Genomic DNA, 23,431 nt, shown 5'->3' with positions numbered 1-23,431 from the left:
AGAAGCAGCACACCTAAGGAGTCCTTTAATCAAATATTTAGGTTACCTGCCAAAAAGACCATGATCTCTTCAAAATGCAATGCGGATTAAAGTGTTATCTAACACAAGCAGAAAACTAACCTTGGAGTGGAAGTTTGAAATGTGTTCATCATAATTTTCATGTCTTTGGATAGAGAAACCAGCTTTTTCAGCTAGATTGCAAAACTGGTTTAAAGTATTCCCTCGGCGTGGGGCGAATACCATTGCTTTCCCCTAGAACGTTAAAAAGGAAATACACACATTTTAAAACTGGAAGGCAACCAAACATAACAGACATTGGTCAAAGCATTTAATTGCACTGTTCTCAGGTAGAAAACTCATTTGTCTTGAGACGTCCACACAGGATGGGCATCCACAGTGAGAATAATTTCAAGGACAGATATACATCAAATAAGAAAAAAAAAGTCATTTAAATGGTGAGTTGCTATGTTTTATCATTTTCAAACAATGCATGTAATAAACAATATGGAACTCAACACTGGTTTTCTGTACAATACATACCTCTCTTGGGTCCACTGGTTTAAACCATCAACTAGATTTTAGAATAATGGGTCCAGGGTAGTGCCACCCACCTTGTGACTCCTTAGCAGCTGCCAACACATCTGCAACACAGCTCCAGAGCATGTGGCCACAGATGCCTGTAAATGTTAGTTTACTGTGCCCTGGAAATTGAGTACCAAGAAATCCTCCACAGAGATAAGTAACCACAATCCATTTCAGTTCTGCCACCAGCCTTTTCTGTGACCATGATACCAGAGACAGAGCTACAGGATCTTGATTTCCAACTTCACTGAATCCTTCATAAGGGTCATCATTATGGCAAAGCAGTTCCTCAAAGTTATTCAAGTGACTACTTTTTTCTTTTTCAATAAATTTATTTATTTATTTATGGCTGCATTTGGGTCTTTGTTGCTGTGCGCGGGCTTTCTCTAGTTGTGGCGAGCGGGGGCTACTCTTCATTGCAGTGCGCGGGCTTCTCACTGCGGTGGCTTCTCTTTGTTGCGGAGCACGCGCTCTAGGCACGTGGGCTTCAGTAGCTGTGGCACGCGGGCTCAGTAGTTGTGGCTCACGGGCTCTAGAGCGCAGGCTCAGTAGTTGTGGCCCACAGGTTTAGTTGCTCCGCGGCACATGGGATCTTCCTGGACCAGGGCTCGAACCCGTGTCCCCTGCATTGGCAGGCGGATTCTTAACCACTGCACGACCAGAGAAGTCCCCTCAAGTGATTACTTTTCAAAGGAAGTGGTAAAATGAGGGCAATCAAGCTTTTCTAAATAAACTGCACAACCTTATCAGATTGTTGTAGTGGGGAGAGTGGGAGGACTTGAATAAAGTATATACCGGATTTCAGAAGACTCTCTGACATGAAACTCTACAGCAACCATTTGCTAACTACTAGGTGCATGTGAGTTTTTCTTCTCCCTTTTAGATGTGCACAGAATGGCTAAACTTCAGAATCTTCTTTTTCCTTTTATTTGTTTAAAAGATGACTGTATGTGTCTGTTAATTTCAGGGTTATACTTCACCTCTATGAAATACCACTTCAGGTTTTGAGGGAATCATGAAAATATACCTCCGTTTCTTTTTTTTTTTAAATAAATTTATTTTATTTATTTATGGCTGTGTTGGGTCTTCATTGTGGTGCGTGTGCTTCTCATTGTGGTGCCTTCTCTTGTTGTGGAGCATGGCCTCTAGGTGCTCTGGCTTCAGTAGTTGTGGCTCGTGGGCTCTAGAGCACAGGCTCAGTAGTTGTGACGCATGGACTTAGTTGCTCCGCAGCATGTGGGATCTTCCCGGACCAGGGCTTGAACCCGTGTCCCCTCCATTGGCAGGCAGATTCTTAACCACTGCGCCACCAGGGAAGTCCCTATCCCAGTTTCTTTTGAAAATTGGTTTACCATTCATACCTGCCAACTGTCTACTGAGCATCTGGGATGTAGCAGACACTGGGATAAGTGCTCTATATACATCCTCTCCTTTAGTCTTCAAACAACCCAACAAGGTAGAGATTTTCAGCTCCACTTTACAGAATGCTCAGAAAGGTTGAATCACTGGCCAAGATGACACACCAGTAAATGATTGGAAACTGACCTGACTCCAATGCCAATGCTCTTTCCACTACACGACATTGCCTTCTTATTAGTAATAGTGATGATAATAATAAATAATAAAAGCTCCCACTTTGCTAGGTGCTTCACAAGCCTTCCCTTTAATCCCCTCAACAGTTTTCTCAACAATGTTGTACGGTAGACATTACATTTTACAGATGATTAAACATGCAGTGAAGGATTTGAAGAAGAAGGAACCGTGTGGCAGAAAGGGGTCTGGACTTAAAGGGGATCTCCACCATTAAACACGGTGTCACCTCAGGAAAATCAGAAAAAAAAAGTCATAGAACTGCTGAACTAGAAGGGACCTTGGAGATGACGTGAGTCCAATCTCCTCATTTTTTCAGATAAGAAACCCAAGTTATCTTAGCTGACCCACTGAGTTTTCTCACCCATTAAGTGGGAAGAACAAAGCCTCCCTTGCCTTCCACCCCCGACCCCGAGCAAGTTGTGAGGGTAAAACGAGGTATTGAATGTGAAAATAATTTGAGAAACAAGTTTATATAGATGTAAGAAAGACTAGGAGCAACTACACCACCTAACAGTGCTATAAAAATCCTATCAACTCCCTCTCCTTCTCTCTTCCCCTCATTTAGCTGCAAGAAAATACACTGATACACTGTCCTGGACATCAAGTGTGTTTTCATACTGTGTTTACATAGACATGTATACACTCAGACGCATAATTACAGCAGCACCAATCATGCCAGTAAACTTAAGTTTCTGTCAGCTTTTCCAATATTAATTGCTATTTTCAGGTGGTTTTCAAACTTAGCAGCAAAAATTCATTTTGATGTGAAACTAGATATAATACATGGTCTCAGCAGGGGAGCAGAAGTCTCCATAAAAAAAAAGAGGGAACACTAGTAGGTCATTCTAGTCTTTCTAAGAGCTGATTGCCATTCTGGACTTTTGAATAATGGAAGTCATTTTATTTTAAAGTCACCTGCAAAAATTGTCTTACCATTACAATCAAAGAGTTGATTTTTAACAGCTATTATCTAAATTATATATTATAATGTTTACAGGACTAAGGGGTTGTGGTTGGGTTGATGTTTGCATTCACAAAACACAGGCTGCCCTCACCCCAGCCCTTTGTTGGTTAGGGTGAGCTGTAAGGTGACTGCAATTGAACTTGTGTCTCAGTTTACCTGTCCTTCTGTACCCACCGCACCTAAAACAGCCATCCTTCCCCATCCCTCCCCACCCACTCTCCCTGCTCTAGTTATGTCCTTAGCCCTCATCACCACTGGCACACATCATAACCTTGTTTGTTATTGCCCGTCTCCTCCGGCTAGAATGTATGCTCCATGACAATGGGATCTTCTAATGTTTCATTCACTGCATTTTCTCAGTGCCTAGCACAGAGTAGACGATCAATATTTGTTGAGAGAATAAACTAAATCCAGATATTGAATAATCTGAAAAACACAAGTCTCTGGGAATTCGAAGGCCACGTTCTATTGCTTATTCTTTAGAAAAGATTTTCTCCAAGAAGCTTTTACAGAGTCAGCGGCTATAATGGGATTTCAGAGGGCAGCTTTCTGTGCACAATACTGTCCCCACAAGAAAGAGAAAGAGCGAGCAGTAGTTTTAATCCTTAATTACTCAGTTATGAGTTTCAAAATGTTTTCTTTTTCATTTCATTGAATGCAGAAACCTTTCAGATGTGGATTAATATTTAGGAGGGACAATAGGACATCATCCATTCATTCAATAAGCATCCACTGAGCCCTACTCAGTGCCAGCATCTGCCCCATAATGAATGGTTTTAGAAGCCCCCCATATCCCCACTGGAGCAGGACACTTTGTCTGCTACAGTCAGAGGAATACATCTTACAATTTAGGCTGCAAAAATCAAAACAAGAAAAAGAATATAGATTTCAAATTAGCCCATCACTTTAGAAAAATTATTTTCAATTTACCAAAGCACAACTTTCTAAGCATTCACAGTCACAGAATCATTTTAAACTCAGAATGAACACTCAATTGAATGTAAAATTTTGACTGATGAGCAGAAATTTGAGAGAATTCATTTATCCCTGGAGAGGAGAGAGGAGTAGTTCCACAAAACAACAATGATATTGTTTACATCGTAAGCTCAGTTGTTATTTTGCTAGACTAATCTATACTCATATATTAAAGGGTGTGCACGTCTGGAAAAAATAAGTCTTCTTCAGACTTATTTTACAAGGAATATGCTATGCCTTTTTCATTTCCAGGCAATAAACTATTAAATACCAATTACACGTTTAAGCTTGTGTTTATTTTCTAACCATTTCTTTACCTGGTTTCTGAGATGCTGCCTTTGTCTGCTTTCTCCCCTACATTTCCCTCAGTCTCTCAGTCCCCGACCCTGGCTTCTTTTTTTCCACCTGTCCTTTCATTGTCAGTAGTCCCCAGGGCTCTGCCTACTTTTTCTTCATGTTTTATACAGTTCTAGGCGATTGTACTGAAGTCCACAACTTCAACTATCAATTATGCATCAAAAACTCCCAAGTACATAACTGCAGCATTCACCATTGTCCAGGGCCCACACCCAGATTTTCAGGTGCCTACTAGAGCTCTCCATGGGGATGTTCTCAAAGTACCTTTAACCCATTCTGTCTAAAATGGAACTCAATATCCTTGCCCAAACCTCTACACTTCCCAGGGCACTACCCACCCACCCATCCAGCCAGCCAGCCATCCATCCACCCATCCCTCTCTCTCTCTGTCTCTGTCTCTGTCTCTCTCTCTCTCTCTCTCTCTCACACACACACAGCTGAATACCTATTAAGTATGCCAAACAATTCTATACCCTTCACCTTCAAAGTGAAACTGGAAACCAGGAAATCGTGACATTGCCTTTTAAAACCCTTGTACCTTATTCTATCCCCAGGGAGGCACTCCAGAAATGTTTGCTGAAGGAACCTGTCAGTGAACACCCATTCAGTTCCCTCTTCTCCGTCTTTAGGCTTTCACTAGCTCCTAACTGAACAATTCTAGGTAGAAGTTGGTCCACGGTAGACCCATGAAGAGCCTTGCTGCTTTCAAGCTCTTTCTTATTCCAAACCAGCTTTTATGCTGGCTGGAGTGATCTTTCTAGGACCCATACACTGCTCAAAAATGGCTCTCTATCTCCATTTCAATGGCTATCTATGACCCACGTAGTAAAGTCCCATCTCTCCATCATCATGTTCTCAGCCTTTCCTAAAGTGGTACCCAAACTAACTCTTTAACTTCATCCCTCACCCCTCCCCAACCCTAACCCCAAACCACACAGACACTCTTACACTCCAACCAGAGCAAACTCCTGCAAACACAACATGCTTTTTCGTACTCTCCACCTGTGAGCACTGTTCCCTCCACCAGGGATGCTACTTTCTAGTCTCCTTCCTCTGAGGCTTAGAATGGCCTTCTTACTATTCAAGAACAAAGTTAAAATACTGCTGCCTCTAGGGAACCCTTCCTCAGGCAGTTAGTGACTCTTCGTGCTGTATCCCTAGTACCTACCATATAGTATTATAATTCCAAGGAGCTTGTGCATTAATCTGCCCTGGTAAACAGTGAGATTCTCAAAGTGCTCATTATTCCTATTTATACCCCACAATCCCCAGCACAGTGCGAGGCTCAACAAATGTTTGTTGAATCAAGACAGAGTTCAAATCTCTGAGTATCTCACGTTCTATAGAAGGTGTAAATTAGAAAAAAATCACACAACAAATAAAAACAGCACCAGGCCCTATATGAACAGCTGGGCTGTTATAAGCCATTTTGCACTGTCCACTGTACTTCCATCTGTGTGTATGTTACATCTCCATGACCACATTATAAGTTCCTCAGGGGCAGAGACTCAGCACTGGATAAACACCTGGGTGGACTTCCAAGAAGAACTTCTAAGGGCTAGGCTCTTGTTCTGAGGGTCTTAAAAACCATCTGGGGACTCTCTATTCCTATACCTGGAGGGCCAGGTATGGTGGAACACAGCTTCTCCCCAAGAACAGAGGAGGATTTGTTGGGTCTCTGACCCAGCAAGCGGACAGGAACCAAGGGTCCTTCAGCACCATCTCAGTTCATGCCACTGAACCCACACTCACAAGGCACTTCCCTGAGATAAGCAAAAACAGAGGTTTGTACAGATGGGTGCAGAGATGCTAGATTTTTTAAAAGATGAGGAAATATGTCAGTAAAAAGAAAGTGCCCTTCTAAAATGAGAGTCCATGATTTACTTTTATAGCACGGCTGGCATGTAGTCAGGACTCCAGGAATTTGGCAGTTACTTAGGGCAGCTTCTACAGAAGGTTAAATGAATTCCACAGTGATATTTTTGAATTCTTGCCAATGGTTAGCAGCTGTAACAAGCTGGAGATCTGTCCATACTGCATCCCCATCCATCTCCTCATGGTCCTCAGTAAACTCACACTAACTGGTTTGGCTCCCCCCCTTCCACCCAAAGCCATTTCAGAGGAATATTAGTAGATGCCATTTGTTGCTTGTCACTTCTGGGCTGAAATTCAACTTGTAGGCTTGTGTGGCTGTATTTGAAATTACATCTGGGTCCTCTGATATCAGACATGGCTGATGGTCTTTAAGGAACACAGCGAGAGGGGGTTACCTGTCAGCAACAAGAAGCCACTCACCGGAGGGAAAGAGGTGGGGGAGGGGAGGGACATGTTGTTTCTTGGAATGAGTAAAATGTGCTGATTTCATTCCTTTTTAAGATCTTTTCTTTTCCTCTTGTAAGTTTGCTAGAGAGTCCCTTGTAGCATTCTGGCAGGAGTCAGATGTTTTTACAGTGTCTCTCAACCAGTAAGTTGCGGAAAGTTTCCATCTGGGACAGGTAACAATCATTTCCTCCTGACATTTGGGGCTTCCTGTAATGACTTTCCAGGCATGGGTGCCCGTTTGCCTGAGGATCTAGGCTCAGCCCTGGGATCTGATATTGTTCCTGGTCAAGCCAGGAGCCCACCCTTGTGGCTAAGCTCTCTCTGAGGACCTGTGCCCACCTCATCCAAGACCCCCAATATAAAAGCTGAAAAGCAAGGGGAACCCTCCCCTCCCTCTACTTTCTTTGCTTCTGGATCCTCTGACTCCAGACAGCAGAGCTGCCTTAGCTAGAAACCAAGGAACCATACTCCCCAGTAATGGCAGAATCCATTTCTTCCCAAGCTTGACACCTGAACCTTTGTGTTGCAATGATTTCATTCTGGCCACTTAGTATAATTTCTCTCACCTTACTCGGTAGGGTTATCTGTACTAAAAAGTGTCATCTTCATCCAGGTAGACAATCCCCCAGACCTCTGCAGAGCCTGCAGCAGGTATGCAGGACAGGGGTGCAGGGAACTGCAGCAGGCCCAGTTATGTGTAGAAATAGTCCAAGTCCAGGTCGAGAAAAAAAATTTTCCCCTCCTGCCAACCATTTCTCTGAGAACAGTTTTTGTGAAGAGCCCCTTACATTCTATACTCATCACAGCTGGAAAGTCTCTCTAGTTCTTCAAGGTAATAAGAGCGAACACATATTCATTCAGAGTCAATCATGTGCTAAAGCTTTCCAGTGCACTGGCTTGTTTACTCCCCCTTTTACAGACGAGAAACTGAGGCTCTGAGAGATGAAACCAGTAAGTGGCTAGATAGTAAGAACGACTTAAGTTTTGTATGCAGGTATTTCTGACTCCACCCACTGGTACTTTGCCTTCAGAAACTGGGCCCTCCTATGAATTCGAAGCATTTGGCCAAAGTGCAGTTTTTGCTGAGCACCCTGAGAACTTGTTTTGTCTCCATTGAGTCTGCTGAGCCCTGAATTACCAAGAACTCAGGATCCACCAGTGCACCTGCCCAGGTTGTTTCTCTGTGGGCCTCCTATGGCACCTTTAGCCTCTGGGCCACAAAACCATGGAGGAGTGGTCTAGGCTCAAGAAAACATTACAGCATCTCAAATTGTAATAGACTAAAACCTTTAGTGTTATCTTAGTCTCGGACTGGGACTTCCACACACAGACACTCATCAGGGGGAGGTCCTTCGGAAGCAGGACAGCAGCCCTGAGAGCTAAGAAGGAGAAGAGTGCAGTTATCCGCTGGGTGCCCCCGAGCCCTGGGAACCCTTTCAGCCCGCTGGCATGGGATACAGAGCTGCTGCTCTTCCCTGCTGAGTCCAGGTGACCCTTCCTGGGTCCATCTGGGTGGAGGCCCAGCGAGTGCAAACGCCCTGCCTCCCCACACCTCCCAATGGGGATGGGATCCCTGGGTGGGAACTTCAGTGTGTCCATGTGCCATCCGCAACTGGGATTCCCCCCCTTAGGGTGGACCCCTGACCCCTTAGACTAGAACACCCAGCAGTCTGAGCAGGGCTGCAGGACAGGAGGGGCCTAAGCGAGGTCCCCTCCCCTCATTTCTAATGCTGCATTTTGATGTGGGCCCCTCTGATTTGGCCTCCCCACTCCTCACAGAGCATGAGTAAGTACTGCCCACTCTAGGGCCCTGCCACATCCTTCTCCGAGTTCAGGGTGAGTACCAGCTGTCAGTGGGAGCACTGCCGTCCTCGGAGGAGGCCGCTGTGTGGAGCCACACTTCAGACTAGGGGGAGCGTCATTCAGAGTTTAACAGGGGGTGCAGGAGAGCTGCTAGACGTTCCAGTTCAATCTCCATTTAGATCTATTCATAGCTTGGGCAGTTTTCTATTGGAAATCGTTCTCATGATTTACAATAGATCCTACGTAAATCATGCAAATCTGCTGCAAAATGGAGTATTTGTCACAAATAGGCTTTGAAGGGGTGTTGGTGATGAGTGAAGTACTGTTTGTGCACTGTGAGATCCAGGAGTCCTTGAAATCGTGTTGACGTATGATAGGATTCCTAGAAGCCTTTACGTCCAAGAATCTCCGTCCCCTCTCTGAAAATCCTGATCTTGCAAGTGCTCGTGAGAACCACCCAAGGCTAATGGGGGGGATGAAGAGGCCCCCAATTCCTTCTGCCCTCAACTTGGGCTGCTCACTCAACCACGACAGCTGCCATTAATAGCTTGGTGCATGCCCCTTCCTTTTCTCCAGACCTACTACCCACCTCACAGAGGGAATTGAGAAGGCCAATTTAATTTAATTGATTACCACTTACAAAGCTGTGGTTACTCCTCTGAGAGGTCTATTTAAAGTTTCTGAGGTATATAGAGATAACAAAATAAAAAGCAACAGTGTAAGGCGAAAGATGATTATCAAATTGCTCTGGGAACCTTCAATGTGAAAAAGATATAAAAGAAAGATTGAAAGGTATTAGTCTATAAGTCTCACTGAGGTCAGAAGACTAGAGCAAACCTTCTTTTTTAAAAGAAGAGATAAAACTTTAGAAAATACTTCACACACACATACACACTATCGTCCTTTCTCAGATAAATGTGAGTTCCTGTCTTAGACTACTTTAACATTGTTAACCTATTTTAAATTCCTATGGCACAGCAAGAGTCTTACACAGTTATAAGATTTTTTTTTTTAATGCATGAGCTTTAAACTTGTTTTCTTACTTTAAATAGATGTATATTAACTCTCCGTTTAGGCTGCAGGACCTCCTAGCATAGTATAACAGCCCAAAAAAATAAGAGTGGATAAAAACTCTGTAATTTACTCACAGGCATAAATGGATATATAAATGTAAAAATGTGCACAATATTTTACGCCATGCTTGGCTTCATTGTGACCTAATGTTTATAATATGTAAATAATGGCTTCCTTTTAAAGCAAAGAACAGATTAATATACAGATTCATCTGAAGCCCCTTTATTTAATATAAACAGAAATAAAAAGAAAAATGTTCTTTTGCAATAAATAACCAATGACAAAGGTAACCATTGAAGGGATTTAAAATGACAGAAGTCAACAGAAAACTTTCAATATCATACTTCTACTTTAATATGAAGATATTGTTATCAAAGGAAAAGACTCAAGAAATTCTTTGATAAAAATAATCTCACACTATCTTTGAAGTGGTTTCATTTATTTTACTACCCACTGTGTTCCTTATCAGAAGGCCAAGGGTAAGAAGTTCCCTAGTTATGATTAGGAAAGAATCTGATAGATCAGAAGACCCAATTGAAGTTGGACATAATAAGTACTAAAGTATTACATGACATTAATCCTGCCATTCCATTACTCTCTCCATCTTTGTGCACAGACTAATTATTCTGAAGCCAGTGTTCAGGAGAAAACAGAAACATACTTACCCTGGGCTGGAGTAATCTCTTTATTGCATCAACAAGGCTGGCTCTGTACTGGTCCAGAAACAGGCTGACATCGAGAAGAGAGCAGAATCCAGATTAAACTGGGTTTTCAAGTCTAATGATACTAATGGAGATCAAGACTAATTACACATGTTTACTCAACACTAAAAAAGAGAAATGTTTCCTTCCATCCAAGTGTCTCACTGGAATAAAAAAAAGATACTGTGGTCAGTGTTATCCAACCAAAGTCAAGTCATCAACATGCGATGGGCCACGATTCAACACGACTGCCCATGTGTTAGTGTGAAAGGGACAATTTCTAAGCTGCTGTTTGGGGAAATCATCTGGTGGAGATGAAGCTCTCCCAACACTTGTCTGTAGACCTGTGCCCTCTGCCCACCGAGGGTGCTGTGAGGCCACCCTCCAAAAACAAACCACCAGCCCTATTACACACCAACCACAAAACAGCTCTCAGGTGGGGATGGTTTTTAGTGACTAGCAACAGCACTGAGGTTAGAGCCAACAAGTGACCTAGGAGTAAACAAAGACCAGCTTTAGGCAGTGTGTCCCAGAAACCGTGGCAACTCTGGATTTCCCCCCTTGATCTCCATGTTGATTTTTTTCCAGTTCATGTGATTTTTCATTTTTCTTTTCTGGTTTGAGAATTTCTCTTGTTGCTCTGTCACCTCTTTGGCTGGATCAGTCTGACCCTGTCTTCACCAGGCCTTATCCTGGAAGTTTAGGACAGAGTTTCCTTATCCAGGACTTGCAGGCTAGAACACTGGGTGGCCTTGTGCATCAGCTATCCCATGAGGGGCCTAAGCAAAGCCTCTACTCCCGTTTCAAATGCTGTAGTTTGGTGTGGGTCCCTCTGATTTGGCCTCCCGCTCCCCAAATAGCTTGGCTAATTACCACCTACTCTGGGGCCCTGCATCGTCCTCCTCCAAGCTAAGGATGAGTATCAGCTGTCAGCAGGAGCGCTGCTGGTGGAGCCACACTTCAGACAAGGGGACAGCATAGTTCAGGGTTTCCTAGGCTCTGGCTCTGACCTTTCTGCTATGTGACCTTGGGCAAGTCACTTCATCTGAGGCCTCAGTTTTCCTGTCAATAAGGGCCCACCTCTGTGGCTGCAGTGGGCATCAAATGAATGATATATGTTGGTTGATGAATATTTGTTGATGACCTGCTGTACACTAGGGGCTGTTTCAGGTCTTGGAGATAAGCTGTGAATAAGACGAAGTTCCCATCCTCAAGGAGCTTCCAGTCTGTATTCATTTCTGCGTCACTAGGTCTGACCCAGCATACACACAGAGAGGGTGCTCAATGAAGAGCTACTTACTGCCCAACTGGCAGATCAACACAGTCTTTGAAATGGAGGAGCTTACGTAGGGTGCGTTTCAATGACTCTAAAACAGGCCGTACACATCCTTCACTGGTCTTGCTAGGGAGGAATCAGCATTTAGGTAGGATGTTTCACCAAGCCAGGTTCTCTCTTAAGTCTCTCACTTAAGAGGAGTGGGGAGAGCCGCTTATAAGACATTTCCAAGAAGTCAGTGCTTGGGTTTCACCATGACATGCTTAGTGGAAGTTTCTTCTATAAAGTTCTGCTTTGAGCAATGGAAAAAGAATCCTCCTAAGGTGAGCTAGAAATGATCTCTAGAATGGGAAACTATCCATCAGGATAATCAGGATAACCTGATTATTACCCATGGGAAAATTTCTTATTGTTCCAGAAAACTGTGCACTTAAATCTTAGAGCACAAAATGTGTCTAATTCGAATGCTAAAAAATTTGCCTTTTAGTCATATTAATCAGTGGTTAATAACCAGTAAGGATGGATAAGAAAGGAATCGAATTGTATTTAAGTGTTTTGAAATTTTCTCTTCAGGACTATATACCTTATTGTTTAGTGAGGTAATACTATCTTAAATGTTAATAATTAAGCTTTTTTTTTTTTTCTTTTAAAGAAGACTACCACTGTGAGAAAATACCTCTGTCAGTTACTTGGGTCTACAGGAGACCTGGCTGGTTGGGATACATAGCACCAAGCAAAAGACCATTCTCAGTTTATACCTGTGCATCCTAAGAGCCGGTAAGATTGTTAGAGACAAATAATCAACAACTTAAAAGCTGAGCTTAAAACATAACCTTATGAGGGGAGGGGGAAATAAATTAGGAGTTTGGGATTAACATATACACACTGCTACATAAAAAAATAGATAAACAATAAGGACCTACTATATAGCATAGGGAACTATACTCAACATCTTATAATAACCTATAATGGTAAAGAATCTGAAAAAGAATATATATATATATGTATATATAAATAACTGAATCACTTTGCTGTACCCTCAAAACTAACACAACATTGTAAATTAACTATACTTCAATAAAAAAAGCATAACCTAATATAGTACTATTTCTACTTAATGTTGGCAATGGTGACAAAAATATTAACCTCACAGCTCACTAGAAAATGCAGCTTAACACACAGCACACATTCAAAACACAATTATTTGAAAGCTAATGCTGTCTACTCCATCACTGCAAGTCAAATTTCCCAAAAGTAATTTCTGTAGTTCTCTAATAGGTTTTTATTCCAAGCAAGCTCACCTTTCTACTTAGCTCTGGTGCAGAATTTATAACGCTTAGTAGAATACATCCTATCAGCAATTTCAACGTGCTTTAGTGGGAGTGATATACAATCTCCTGAAAATTCACCCCTTAAATAAGTCCTAATGGGCTCAGAGAACAGCAGCAGCTTAAGTGGATCTATTAAAAAAGGCTGAGTGGGTCAGTGATTGGGATGAAGATACCATTTCAACTCTCCAGTTACTGATCAGAATACATCGACAGTCGGTCTAGTTTGGCCATCAAACACACACACACACACACACACACACACACACACACACACACACACACACACACACACACCCCTCTATATAATTCACTTGTGGAGTCAACGCTTGCTTTGTTCCACTGATCTGAATCACAGATTATACGACAAAGGAAAGGTGCCAGGCCATTTTCATCGCCTCCCTTAGAATCAGTCAGGATTTTCTGCAGAGCACAGAGACGCTCCAGCTCCTCTCATAGGGAAATTAATTAGTGCAGAGAACAAGGAGACATTTCTGTCAGCATCCAGAGAGAGGAAGACCTCATGTAATTTTCACGGTGAAATATGCTCAGTTAAATTCACTGTTTTAAATTTAACTTTCAGCAGACCGAATGGCCTCTATCGGTCTTTAGCAACTGATTGCTGGGGGAGCCGTATTCTGATCTCGCTTGGTGCCACCCCTTAGGTGCGAGATCTTTGACAATCTGTCTGTCTTCTCTGGGACTGAGTTTCCTCAGGTGTGAGGTAAGAGGGCTGACTACATTTGGGTTAAAGATCTTTTCAGGTGGAAAGGTCTGTGAGTTGTGATTTAGAACTACCTATGATCACAGCATCTGGAAGAAAACAAAGAAATCCTAGAGCCTATTTTGAGAAAAAAAATTTTTTCTTCACAAAACCCAAACTTTTTTCATCATTTAAAGTAAACATGATAGAAAATAAAAACAATCCACTGTATATAGTTAGTATAAAAATGCTGGGAGAGCAAGTGAAGTGATGTACGTTCCCCATTTCTTCCCAAAGTCTCAGGCTGGAGGCATGCAGATGAGGTGCTCACCGTCCTGCAGACCTAGCCCCATGTGTCTGGCTAGGGGTGGCGTTTCAGACTTGCTTTCCAAGCCTTTAGAGAATCCAAATGTGCAGAATCTTTTTTTTTTTTTTTTAATTTACAGAATCATTTTTATTTTTGCAGAGCTACAGTAAACTGGAAGGCCATCAAACACTGAATGGAAGTGTTCACTGGATAAAAAGCATCTTACTACCAGACTCTCAGAATATTGTGATTGAACAGGAGTCTGGAAAGGCAGGTTTAAAATTAACAATCACTCGCTATTCTAAACTCAGCAAGGACCGGGCTAGATTGCATTCCAGCAGAAAGGAACTCTTATATTAAATTCAACATTAAACAAGTCAACCAAGGAATTTAATAGGAGGGGTTTTTTCTACACCTGTGGTTAAATATTCTAATATTTTGATATTTGTCAACAGCATCCATTTGCAGGTATGACTCTACCTTGAGTTTTCCTTCTGTTTATTTCGAAGTGGACATTTTACAAGTTACTTAGGAACTGTTGAACCATGAAACTATATTTCATTGTCAAAAATGCTGAATGGAGAAATAACGACTAGCTTTCAGTGTGCCTCTTTATTTTATAATCTAGTTGAGCTACTAAATTTAGATGTGAACTAAGAGACTGTCTCTTCTGGGAAATGAGTTATTTCCCCCATTGCCTACAGGTTTATGAATGTTTGAATGTAAATATATGAATATCTGAATGATTTAACAACATAAACATATCGCTGCTCGTTGTAATCATGTGCATTTTACTTGAACCACAATGTGGGTTTGGAATAGGTTTGTGAATAGAGCTTGTTTTCATGTAAATGGGATCAAGCAGTACCACTGGTTAGCTATTCAGGGAAGCAGACAATGCCACCCTTGCTGGAAATGCTTCAGTAAGAATTTAATCCATGTACCTAATATTTGAACTCCAACTCTTGCTTCATATTCCTGTGGCCTAATCCAGATCTCATTGACTGACAAGGACTCAAGGATGGTGTGAGACTTAACGTGATCTATTTATGTGTGGCACCTATTTCTGGCACTGACTATTTCAGGTTTCATCTTGGAGTTAGTGTCTAAAGAGAGCTTTCTTTTCCTCCTCTGTGACATTCTTTAAAAAAAAAAATGGCAGCATGGTCTGCCTGCCTGCCTGCCTGCCCCTAGAAGCAGCATCCGTGCAATAACTCTGACACAGAAACATCAATCCTACAGGACATAAAGAACACATGGAATCCTGGGCTTCCCTGCTATATGCACAACATGTACATTATGAACATCGTTGTACTTTCTAAGTTTCTGAACAGCTTACCCATCCCTGTGAATATGAAGACTGACCATTACCAAAACATTTCTTTTGGAAATAATATCAGCATCGCAGTGAGAGTAGCTTAATGTTTCACATTTACAAATGGGAAATTATAAACAGGCTGACATTCTGGCACTGACAACACTGGAGGAAAAGAAAACTTAACAATTCATGCATAGAAAAGCCATTTATAAAATGAAACTTGGTGTATTTAGTTCATTTGAATACATAAATTCTCAATAGCGACTAGATGTGTATTTATGTATATGGTATGTGTGTGTGTGTACGTATAACATTGTATTATTATGTTATGTATTTGTAATGAAAGCCTTAACTGAATATGCATTATGTATATCAGTTGTACAGGATCCTGTTGTTGGTTAGGGAAAAAAGACTATTTTTCAAACATGTTGTGTGGCTATTTTTAACCTAACAGAGAACATTAATCAGAAAAGAGCTTAAATCTGACTTCCTCTGCTTCCCTGGTACAAACAGGATGACATGGTGTGAGTGTCATAACACAAGGTATGACAAAGCCAGGCTGTTTTGATATTTGTGCAAAGGACAAAATTAACTTTAAATCTCTTGGCCAGACCTGACTTCCCCACATAATCAGAGCCCATCCATGTGCGACCCAAGTCTAAACCTCCAAGAAGATTCTACCCTTCTTCCCTCTTTCCGCTGCTCTCTGATCTGACTTTCATGCTTAATCTGATCTAATCCTGCCAGCATTATCTTCATCTGTGCAATGAAACCTGGAGAATCCTTTCTCATATTTGGTGAGGGACAGCATTTACTAAATTACTTGCTCAAATCATATGGTGAGGTTTTAGCTCCTTATTTTTGATTAGATGAGGGCTGTAATATTGAGACACAATATCAATGACTAGTCAAAAATCTGCTTCTCTCTTTTTTTGGAAAAAGGTTTTCTGAAATTGGGTGCAGACAGACTAAAATGGCCATGAAAAACTAGAATATCTCAACTAAGAATAGAAGAAAATATTTGTTTCCTTGACAAGTATTTTTCAGAAGAAAACAGAAAGGAAGTCTAATTTCATTGACTTAGGTAGAAAGTTACCCACTGAAAATCTTATTAAATAATAATTTTAAATAAAGACTTCCTGAAAACTTCACTGCATTCATTCAACTGTCACATAAGGCAAGTGTTCTCTGGGTTATGGATCTTGTGTTTGGGTTTATCAATATAATAGAACTTCTTTAGAATCTGAACTTGGGTTTTCAAATCCATAGTGTCATTTTAAAAATCATGATTAAACTACAAATAAGATCTTACTCTTAACAGGAAAAATACTTGTGAATTGTCAATGTTTCTCATATTATTATTCAACACACAAAGAAAATACATAAGATGAGTTGAAATCATTATTAAGATTTGATACATATTTATCCTGTAACTTAGGATCAGACTTCCATTAACAATAAGTAGACTGGGCTAAAAGAGAAGACAAACTATCTAATGTAAATTATTTTTAAAAGGCAGGCATCTGACAGAGATTTTACTATTATTATTTGCATAACAATAAAATGTAATTTTATAATTCTTGTTTTATGTATAATTAAATATCATAATTGAAGGCACTGAAAATATTAGATAGCAAACATACATTTTAAGAAAAGCTATTTCCCTAAAGATATTTCACAGATATGTTTATATGCTGGAGTGTATATGTGTGCAAACACACATACATATATATATTCCCTTATATCAATAGTCAGATCTCTCCTAAGAAGTAAGCTAATTGAGCTGTTTTGTTGATAAACTCCTTTTTCTCCAGACTATTCCTCTCCGAGCCATAATTATTTGCAATTTGCCTAAGTCGTCCATTTACTGATACGTCAAGCATGAAACAGAGGCAATTCCAGAAAATGGAAATGCTTCTCAAAATCAATCTTTGGGAAATAATGTGGTAGAAGTTACTGTGTGATAGAAGACTACCTTATAACTGTCACATGGAGATGAATGTTAATTTGTTGAGGTTAAGGCAGCTTTGTGCCTCATTTGTTGACTTTGCTTTGCCGTCAGCAAAGCAGCACAGCCCAATTACTCCAGCAAAGCTATTTTTTCTAACGGGAGTTTTATGATTTTTATGTACTTACCAGTCAGCACACATAACAATGTCAAAATGTCCTTCCAGTTGAGAGACATCTGTCTCATTATCCCATCGTAAAACGCTTGAGAAGAAAAAGATTTTAAAAATTATACTTAGGGTTTTTTTTTTAACTTTTGATTTTGAGCTATTAACATTATTTTTTGTGGCACTTGAAATTATTTAAAAGGTATATACAAATTATTTCAAAAGGCATAATAAAAAAAACTAGGAATGTAACTGTTTGTGCCATATTTTATTTAGTCTTCAGATCTAGAAGAGGAAGAATTCTCTATTCAAATACAATAGTTAAGCTTTTGCTAGTTCTTATAGTTTTGTGTAGACAAACTAGGGAAAAATATCTTATCTTGACCATAGTCATTAGAATGAGTCTAGACTCTCAACATCAATGAAGTACATACTGAAATCAAAGTATTCCCCATCTACTGGAATACAACCTTATAAAAACAAATGATGTGAAACTTAGTGCCTGGCATGTCGGTTGCATTTCTTATTAATGTGATGAGTACTTTGGCAAGATGGAAGAAAAGAATACCAACTTTCATTTGGTTGTTGTGAGTTTTCAGGCACATTTTAAAATTCACCTGTCCTGATACTTAGTGTCCAAAAGAGGATCAGGTTTTAAACCTCATATTAATAACAATAATTAATAACATGTATTTGAAAATTCTAGTTATGCTTATGATGCCAACCAGAGATTTTAAGTTACTTTCAATGAATAACTGTGATAATTAGCATTTTACCATATTAAAGTATTTTAATGACTCCTCTCTCCACCACATCAACTGGGATTTGCAGTATTACTTTTCAAAGTAAAATTCTACTCCTATTATCTATTTTGATTATTATTTAAAACTAAACTGAGTGAGCATAGCCTACCCTGTCCAGCTTTATTTGCTTATCTTGGTGGGTTCTTTATTTCTTCTATATCTTCTCTGGGTGAAAAGTCGTATGTTTGAATATAAAAATAAGTCCCAAAGTTCTTTTCATATACATTAATATATATCCATGCTAGTGACTTTCTTAAGGTAGAAAAGATTAAACACATCACCACAAAAATACCTATACAGACTGAACATCGGTTGTTTATTCACTCATTCGACTCATCCTTAGTGAGTACCTACTATGTGTCAGGCCCTGTGATGTGCCACAGGCCATGCTTCACAGAGGCAGCCTGGCCTACATAAAGCCATAATTCTGACGCCATGCCCTATGTGTTATGTAAGCATATAGACTCAGAACTCCAGGGAGGGCTTTCCAGAACAAGTGGATGACTTCTCTGTTCACAGGTCCAGTGAAACATGGAGGAGCTTTATAAATTAACTGTAGCGTTGTTGTACTTTCCCAGGCCAGTTGGAGAGCCAAGAAATGGAGGAAACCAGGAAACCCCTAAGAGGTTAATGCTGCTTTGTCTTTGGATTGATTTCTCAAATACTCCATGCACCTGGGGAGAGTGGGAAACAACGAACACCAACTTTTCTGGAAACACCAAGGCTTCCAGTGCAGCTGGGACTCAGGCTCAGTGGGAGAGCAGGCCTGCTCAGCCCTCATCAGAGACCTAAGAGTCTTAGAGAGTTTCCACGTGAACAAGATGGTTTAAAATATAGATCTATGCTAGACCTTTTCAGATCATAAAAGTAACGTCTCCATTGCACAGATTTTGGGAAAAAAAGAAAAGGATTAAAACTACTCATCATTTTATCATTCATGAACCATTATTTAGAAGAGGCTTCTAATACATGTGTAATGACTAAAGCACAAGAACAGAAAGTGCAGGAAATCCTGTGGTGATATTGGATATTGGATTCCTGAGGTGCTTCAGCCTCTCGGTTCAACAAAGACCAACCGCAAAGATGGGTCTAGACAGCAATGGGTTGTGGGTTAGCACAGCAGATGTAACAAGTCATGATTTTAAAAGAAATGGAAATGCTCATCTTAGCCACGTGGACCACAGCACATTCCCAAAAGGCATTTTTCCCCAGTTTTTATGAGGCTTACGGCTATGCTGTCCCCATAACAGTAAGCAGGTGACAAAGAGGGAGGAGTGTATGGACAGAGTCTAGCTTTGGCATGACAGACATACCTAAGTTCAAATATTGGTTCCTTCCCTTACTAGCTATGTGAACTTGGGCAATTATTTCACCTCTCTGAGTCTGTTGTCTCATCTGTAAAATGGAGATAGCAACGGCCACCATCGTGAACAATCTAAGGGCGCCATTCACACTGTATTCTGAGTTCTGTTGTTTACATGGCAAACAATGAGAATAGTGCCCCCCAGAGTGGTGGAATCAGGTGGCTTCTATCTCGGAAGGCTAGAGATGATGCTGACTTCAATATTCGAGAAACTAGTCCTTCCAACTCCTCTCCTCGATGGTCTTGCCCTCCACCCTCCTCAGACACTCACGTGACAGTCATGCACACTAGAGCAGTGCTTCAGCTGTGGGGCAGGACCAGATTTTTTGTTGTTGTTTATAGCCCATCTGTTGCAGACCGTTACTTTTGTAAAATACAACAGCAAATGAATAGACAAATGAGATTTAAAAAGCAAAGACATTCTGAATACAAGTCCACTTATCATAGGCTTGGAGGTCACAGTAGTGTTTCTAAACACTTCCTTCCATTTCTGAGCTCACCTCATTGCAGCTCAGTAACATACAGTTCACACACTGGCACCAGTCCACGGCCTCTTCATTAAGCAGCCCGGCTCTCAGTCCTCATCTTTACCAATAACTGCAACCCTGACCCACTCTCTGACAGCCCCTCTATCTTTCACAGCTCACCCCTTATAGAAGGGACTCTCATTGCAGCCATTCTTCCATCCTACTGGCCTACAATCTGCTCATCCTCTCAGCACGTCACTGCTCCTCTTCCCTAACATTTGTCTTCCCTCCTTGCCCATTGTAGGTCCCATAGCCAACCATCTTAACTATTCCCTCGCACACACCCTTCGCTCCCTCGTCCCTTTCTCATGTCCTCATATTTGTTAAATCCAGCTCTCCGCCTGCTCCAAGACCTGAATGTGGCTGGAGAAAGCACACAAGCATTCTGACTGGCTTTGCTTAAAACGCATGACTATGAACCACAAGTGGATTCTTGATGTCCGGCAGTTATTCTTTCATTTCCCTTGTCCATTTACTCTTCTGGTCTCCTAGCTCATTATTTTGTACCACCTTCACTCTTTTCAAAATTCTAACACTTCCTCCCTCAGCCTTACTTTCAACCAATGACCTTGCTTCCTACTTTACTGTCAAAACTGCAGTAATAAGATGAGAACTTCCACAAATTCCCACCACCACACTTACACTCCTAACAGCATCTGTACCTACATACTCTGTTTCCTGCCTATTATCATGGACGAATTAGTCATACTCCTATCTAAAGTCAGTACCTCCTCTTATACACGGGAGCCATCCCCTTTTGTCTGTTCTATGGCACAGCTCTAGCAATTCTTCCTTCTCTAGCCTATATTATCAGTTCTTTCCTCTCTACTGGATTATTTCCATCAGTATTCAAACATTCAAGCAGCTATTTTTCCCTCTTAAAATATCCTCTCTTTGCTCTATCCTCCCTTCTGGTTATTGCTCCATTTCCTCATTCCTCCTCTGCAGCAAAACTCCATGAAAAAGTTGTTTAAAATCTATTTTCAAATTCTCTTCTCCCAATCAGGCTTTTGTCCCCACTGTTCCACCAAAAATGCTCTTGTCAAACTTTCCAAAGGTCTCCACATTGCTAAATTCAGCTCAGTTTTTAGTCTTCATCTTATCTGACCTACCAGCCTGCACCTCTCCCATGAGCTCCAGATTCATATGTCCAACTTTTTATTTTAATATTTCCACTTGGATGTCTAATAGACATCTCAAACTTAATATCTCTAATATTGAATTCCTCATCATCTTTCCCCAAATTCATATCATTAACTGTTTTTCTCATCTTGTTAATTCTATCTTTCCAGTTGCTCAGGCCAAAAACCTTGCCTATATCCTTGACTCCTAATTTTTTTTACACCCCACGTTGAATATGCCAGGAAATGCAGTCAGTTCTACTTTCGAAATATGTCAAAATCCATCTTTTCTCTATCTCCAATGCTCCCACCCTGGTCTAAAATACCATCATCTCTCATCTGAATTATTGTATAGTCTCCTAATTGGTCTCTCTGCTATAACCCTACAATTTCTGCTCAAGGGAGTAGCCAGAGTGATCCTTCTAAAATGGACATCAAATTGTGAGCCTTCTCTATTTACTACCTTGTAATGGCTCCTCTCTTCACTCAGAGTAAAAGCCAAAAAGTCTTTACAATGACCTATAAGACCCTGTGCAATCCAGTTACCATTCTGACCTCATCTCCCATTCCTCTCCCCCCTGCTCTCGCAACACTTATCTCCTTATGATTTCTTGAATACACCAGTCATACACTTCTGCTTTAGGGCCTTTAAATTGGCTGCTTCCTCTGTGTGAATGCTCCTCTTCCAGATACCCCTATGGCTTGTTCCCTTACCTCCTTCAAGTTTGCTTGACTGTTTTACCTTCTCAGAGCTGCCTACCCTGACCATTCTACTTAAAACTGCAATCATTCATTTCCACTCCAGTACTCCTGAACCCCCTTAACCTGCTCTTTATTTTTCTGTAGCAATTATTACCATTTAATATGCTATATAAATAAATTATTAATTTTTAAAATTCTCTTTCTCCAGTAGAAGCACACTAGGGACAGAGATTTCTAAAATCTGTTTTATACCATGATGTATTTCCACTACCTAGAACAGTCCCTGTCACATAATAGCTGCTCAATAAATATGTCATTTGAATGGATTGTGTATGGATATACCTAACAGAGAGCCTGGCACACAGAAGGCACTAAAGAAACAGAGGTCCCTACATTAAGTTGTTCTCTGAATAGAATGTGTAGATTAGGTAGATATGAAGGCCAAAGATGTTTAATAAGATGTTAGAAAAAAATAATAATAAAATAAAATAAAAGATTTCCTTTTTTTAAACATCTTTATTAGAGTACAATTGCTTTACAATGGTGTGTTAGTTTCTGCTGTATAACAAAGTGAATCAGCTATACGTATACATATATCCCTATATCCTCTCCCTCTTGTGTCTCCCTCCCACCCTCCCTCTCCCACCCCTCTAGGTGAACACAAAACACCGAGCTGATCTCCCTGTGCTATGTGGCTGCTTCCCACTAGCTATCTGTTTTACATTTGGTAGTGTATATATGTCCATGCCACTCTCTCACTTCGTCCCAGCTTACCCTTCCCCCTCCCCACATCCTCAAGTCCATTCTCTAGTAGGTCTGTGTCTTTATTCCCATCTTAACCCTAGGTTCTTCATGACCCTTTTTTTTTTCTCTTAGATTCCATATATATGTGTTAGCATACGGTATTTGTTTTTCTCTTTCTGACTTACTTCACTGTGTATGACAGACTCTGGGTCCATCCACCTCACTACAGATAACTCAATTTCGTTTCTTTTTATGGCTGAGTAATATTCCATTCTATATATGTGCCACATCTTCTTTATCCATTCATCTGTCGATGGACACTTAGGTTGCTTCCATGTCCTGGCTATTGTAAATAAAGCTGCAATGAACATTGCAGTACATGCATCTTTTTGAATTATGGTTTTCTCAGGGTATATGCTCAGTCGTGGGATTGCTGTGTTGTATGGTAGTTCTATATTTAGTTTTTTAAGGAACCTCCATACTCTTCTCCATAGTGGCTATATCAGTTTACATTCCCACCAACAGTGCAAGAGGGTTCCCTTTTCTCCACACCCTCTCCAGCATTTATTGTTTGTAGATTTTTTGATGATGGCTATTCTGACTGGTGTGAGGTGATACCTCATCATAGTTTTGATTTGCATTTCTCTAATAATTAGAGATGTTGAGAATCCTTTCATGTGTTTGTTGGCAATCTGTATATCTTCTTTGGGGAACTGTCTCTGTAGGTCTTCCACCCATTTTTTGATTGGGTTGG

The 23,431-nt window shown here is 40.7% G+C and overlaps 1 protein-coding gene across 3 annotated transcripts in view; it reads right to left on the bottom strand.

The window, feature by feature from the left end:
- CAMKMT (calmodulin-lysine N-methyltransferase) overlaps positions 1-23,431 on the bottom strand; it is a 407,707-nt gene that overhangs the window by 8,185 nt on the left and 376,091 nt on the right. For 2 of the 3 annotated variants that reach the window (XM_068565064.1, XM_068565063.1), the window contains 3 exons: positions 17,440-17,514; positions 10,336-10,399; positions 121-252 (listed from right to left, as the gene is read on the bottom strand). In XM_068565064.1, the coding sequence (XP_068421165.1) occupies positions 121-252; positions 10,336-10,399; positions 17,440-17,514 (271 nt within the window). The remainder of the gene's footprint in view (positions 1-120; positions 253-10,335; positions 10,400-17,439; positions 17,515-23,431) is intronic. The other variant, XM_068565065.1, reaches the window with a different exon arrangement.

Source organism: Eschrichtius robustus, chromosome 15 (assembly GCF_028021215.1).
Source record: "Eschrichtius robustus isolate mEscRob2 chromosome 15, mEscRob2.pri, whole genome shotgun sequence".
NCBI lineage: Eukaryota > Metazoa > Chordata > Mammalia > Artiodactyla > Eschrichtiidae > Eschrichtius > Eschrichtius robustus.
This window is presented reverse-complemented; position numbering and strand designations above follow the sequence as displayed.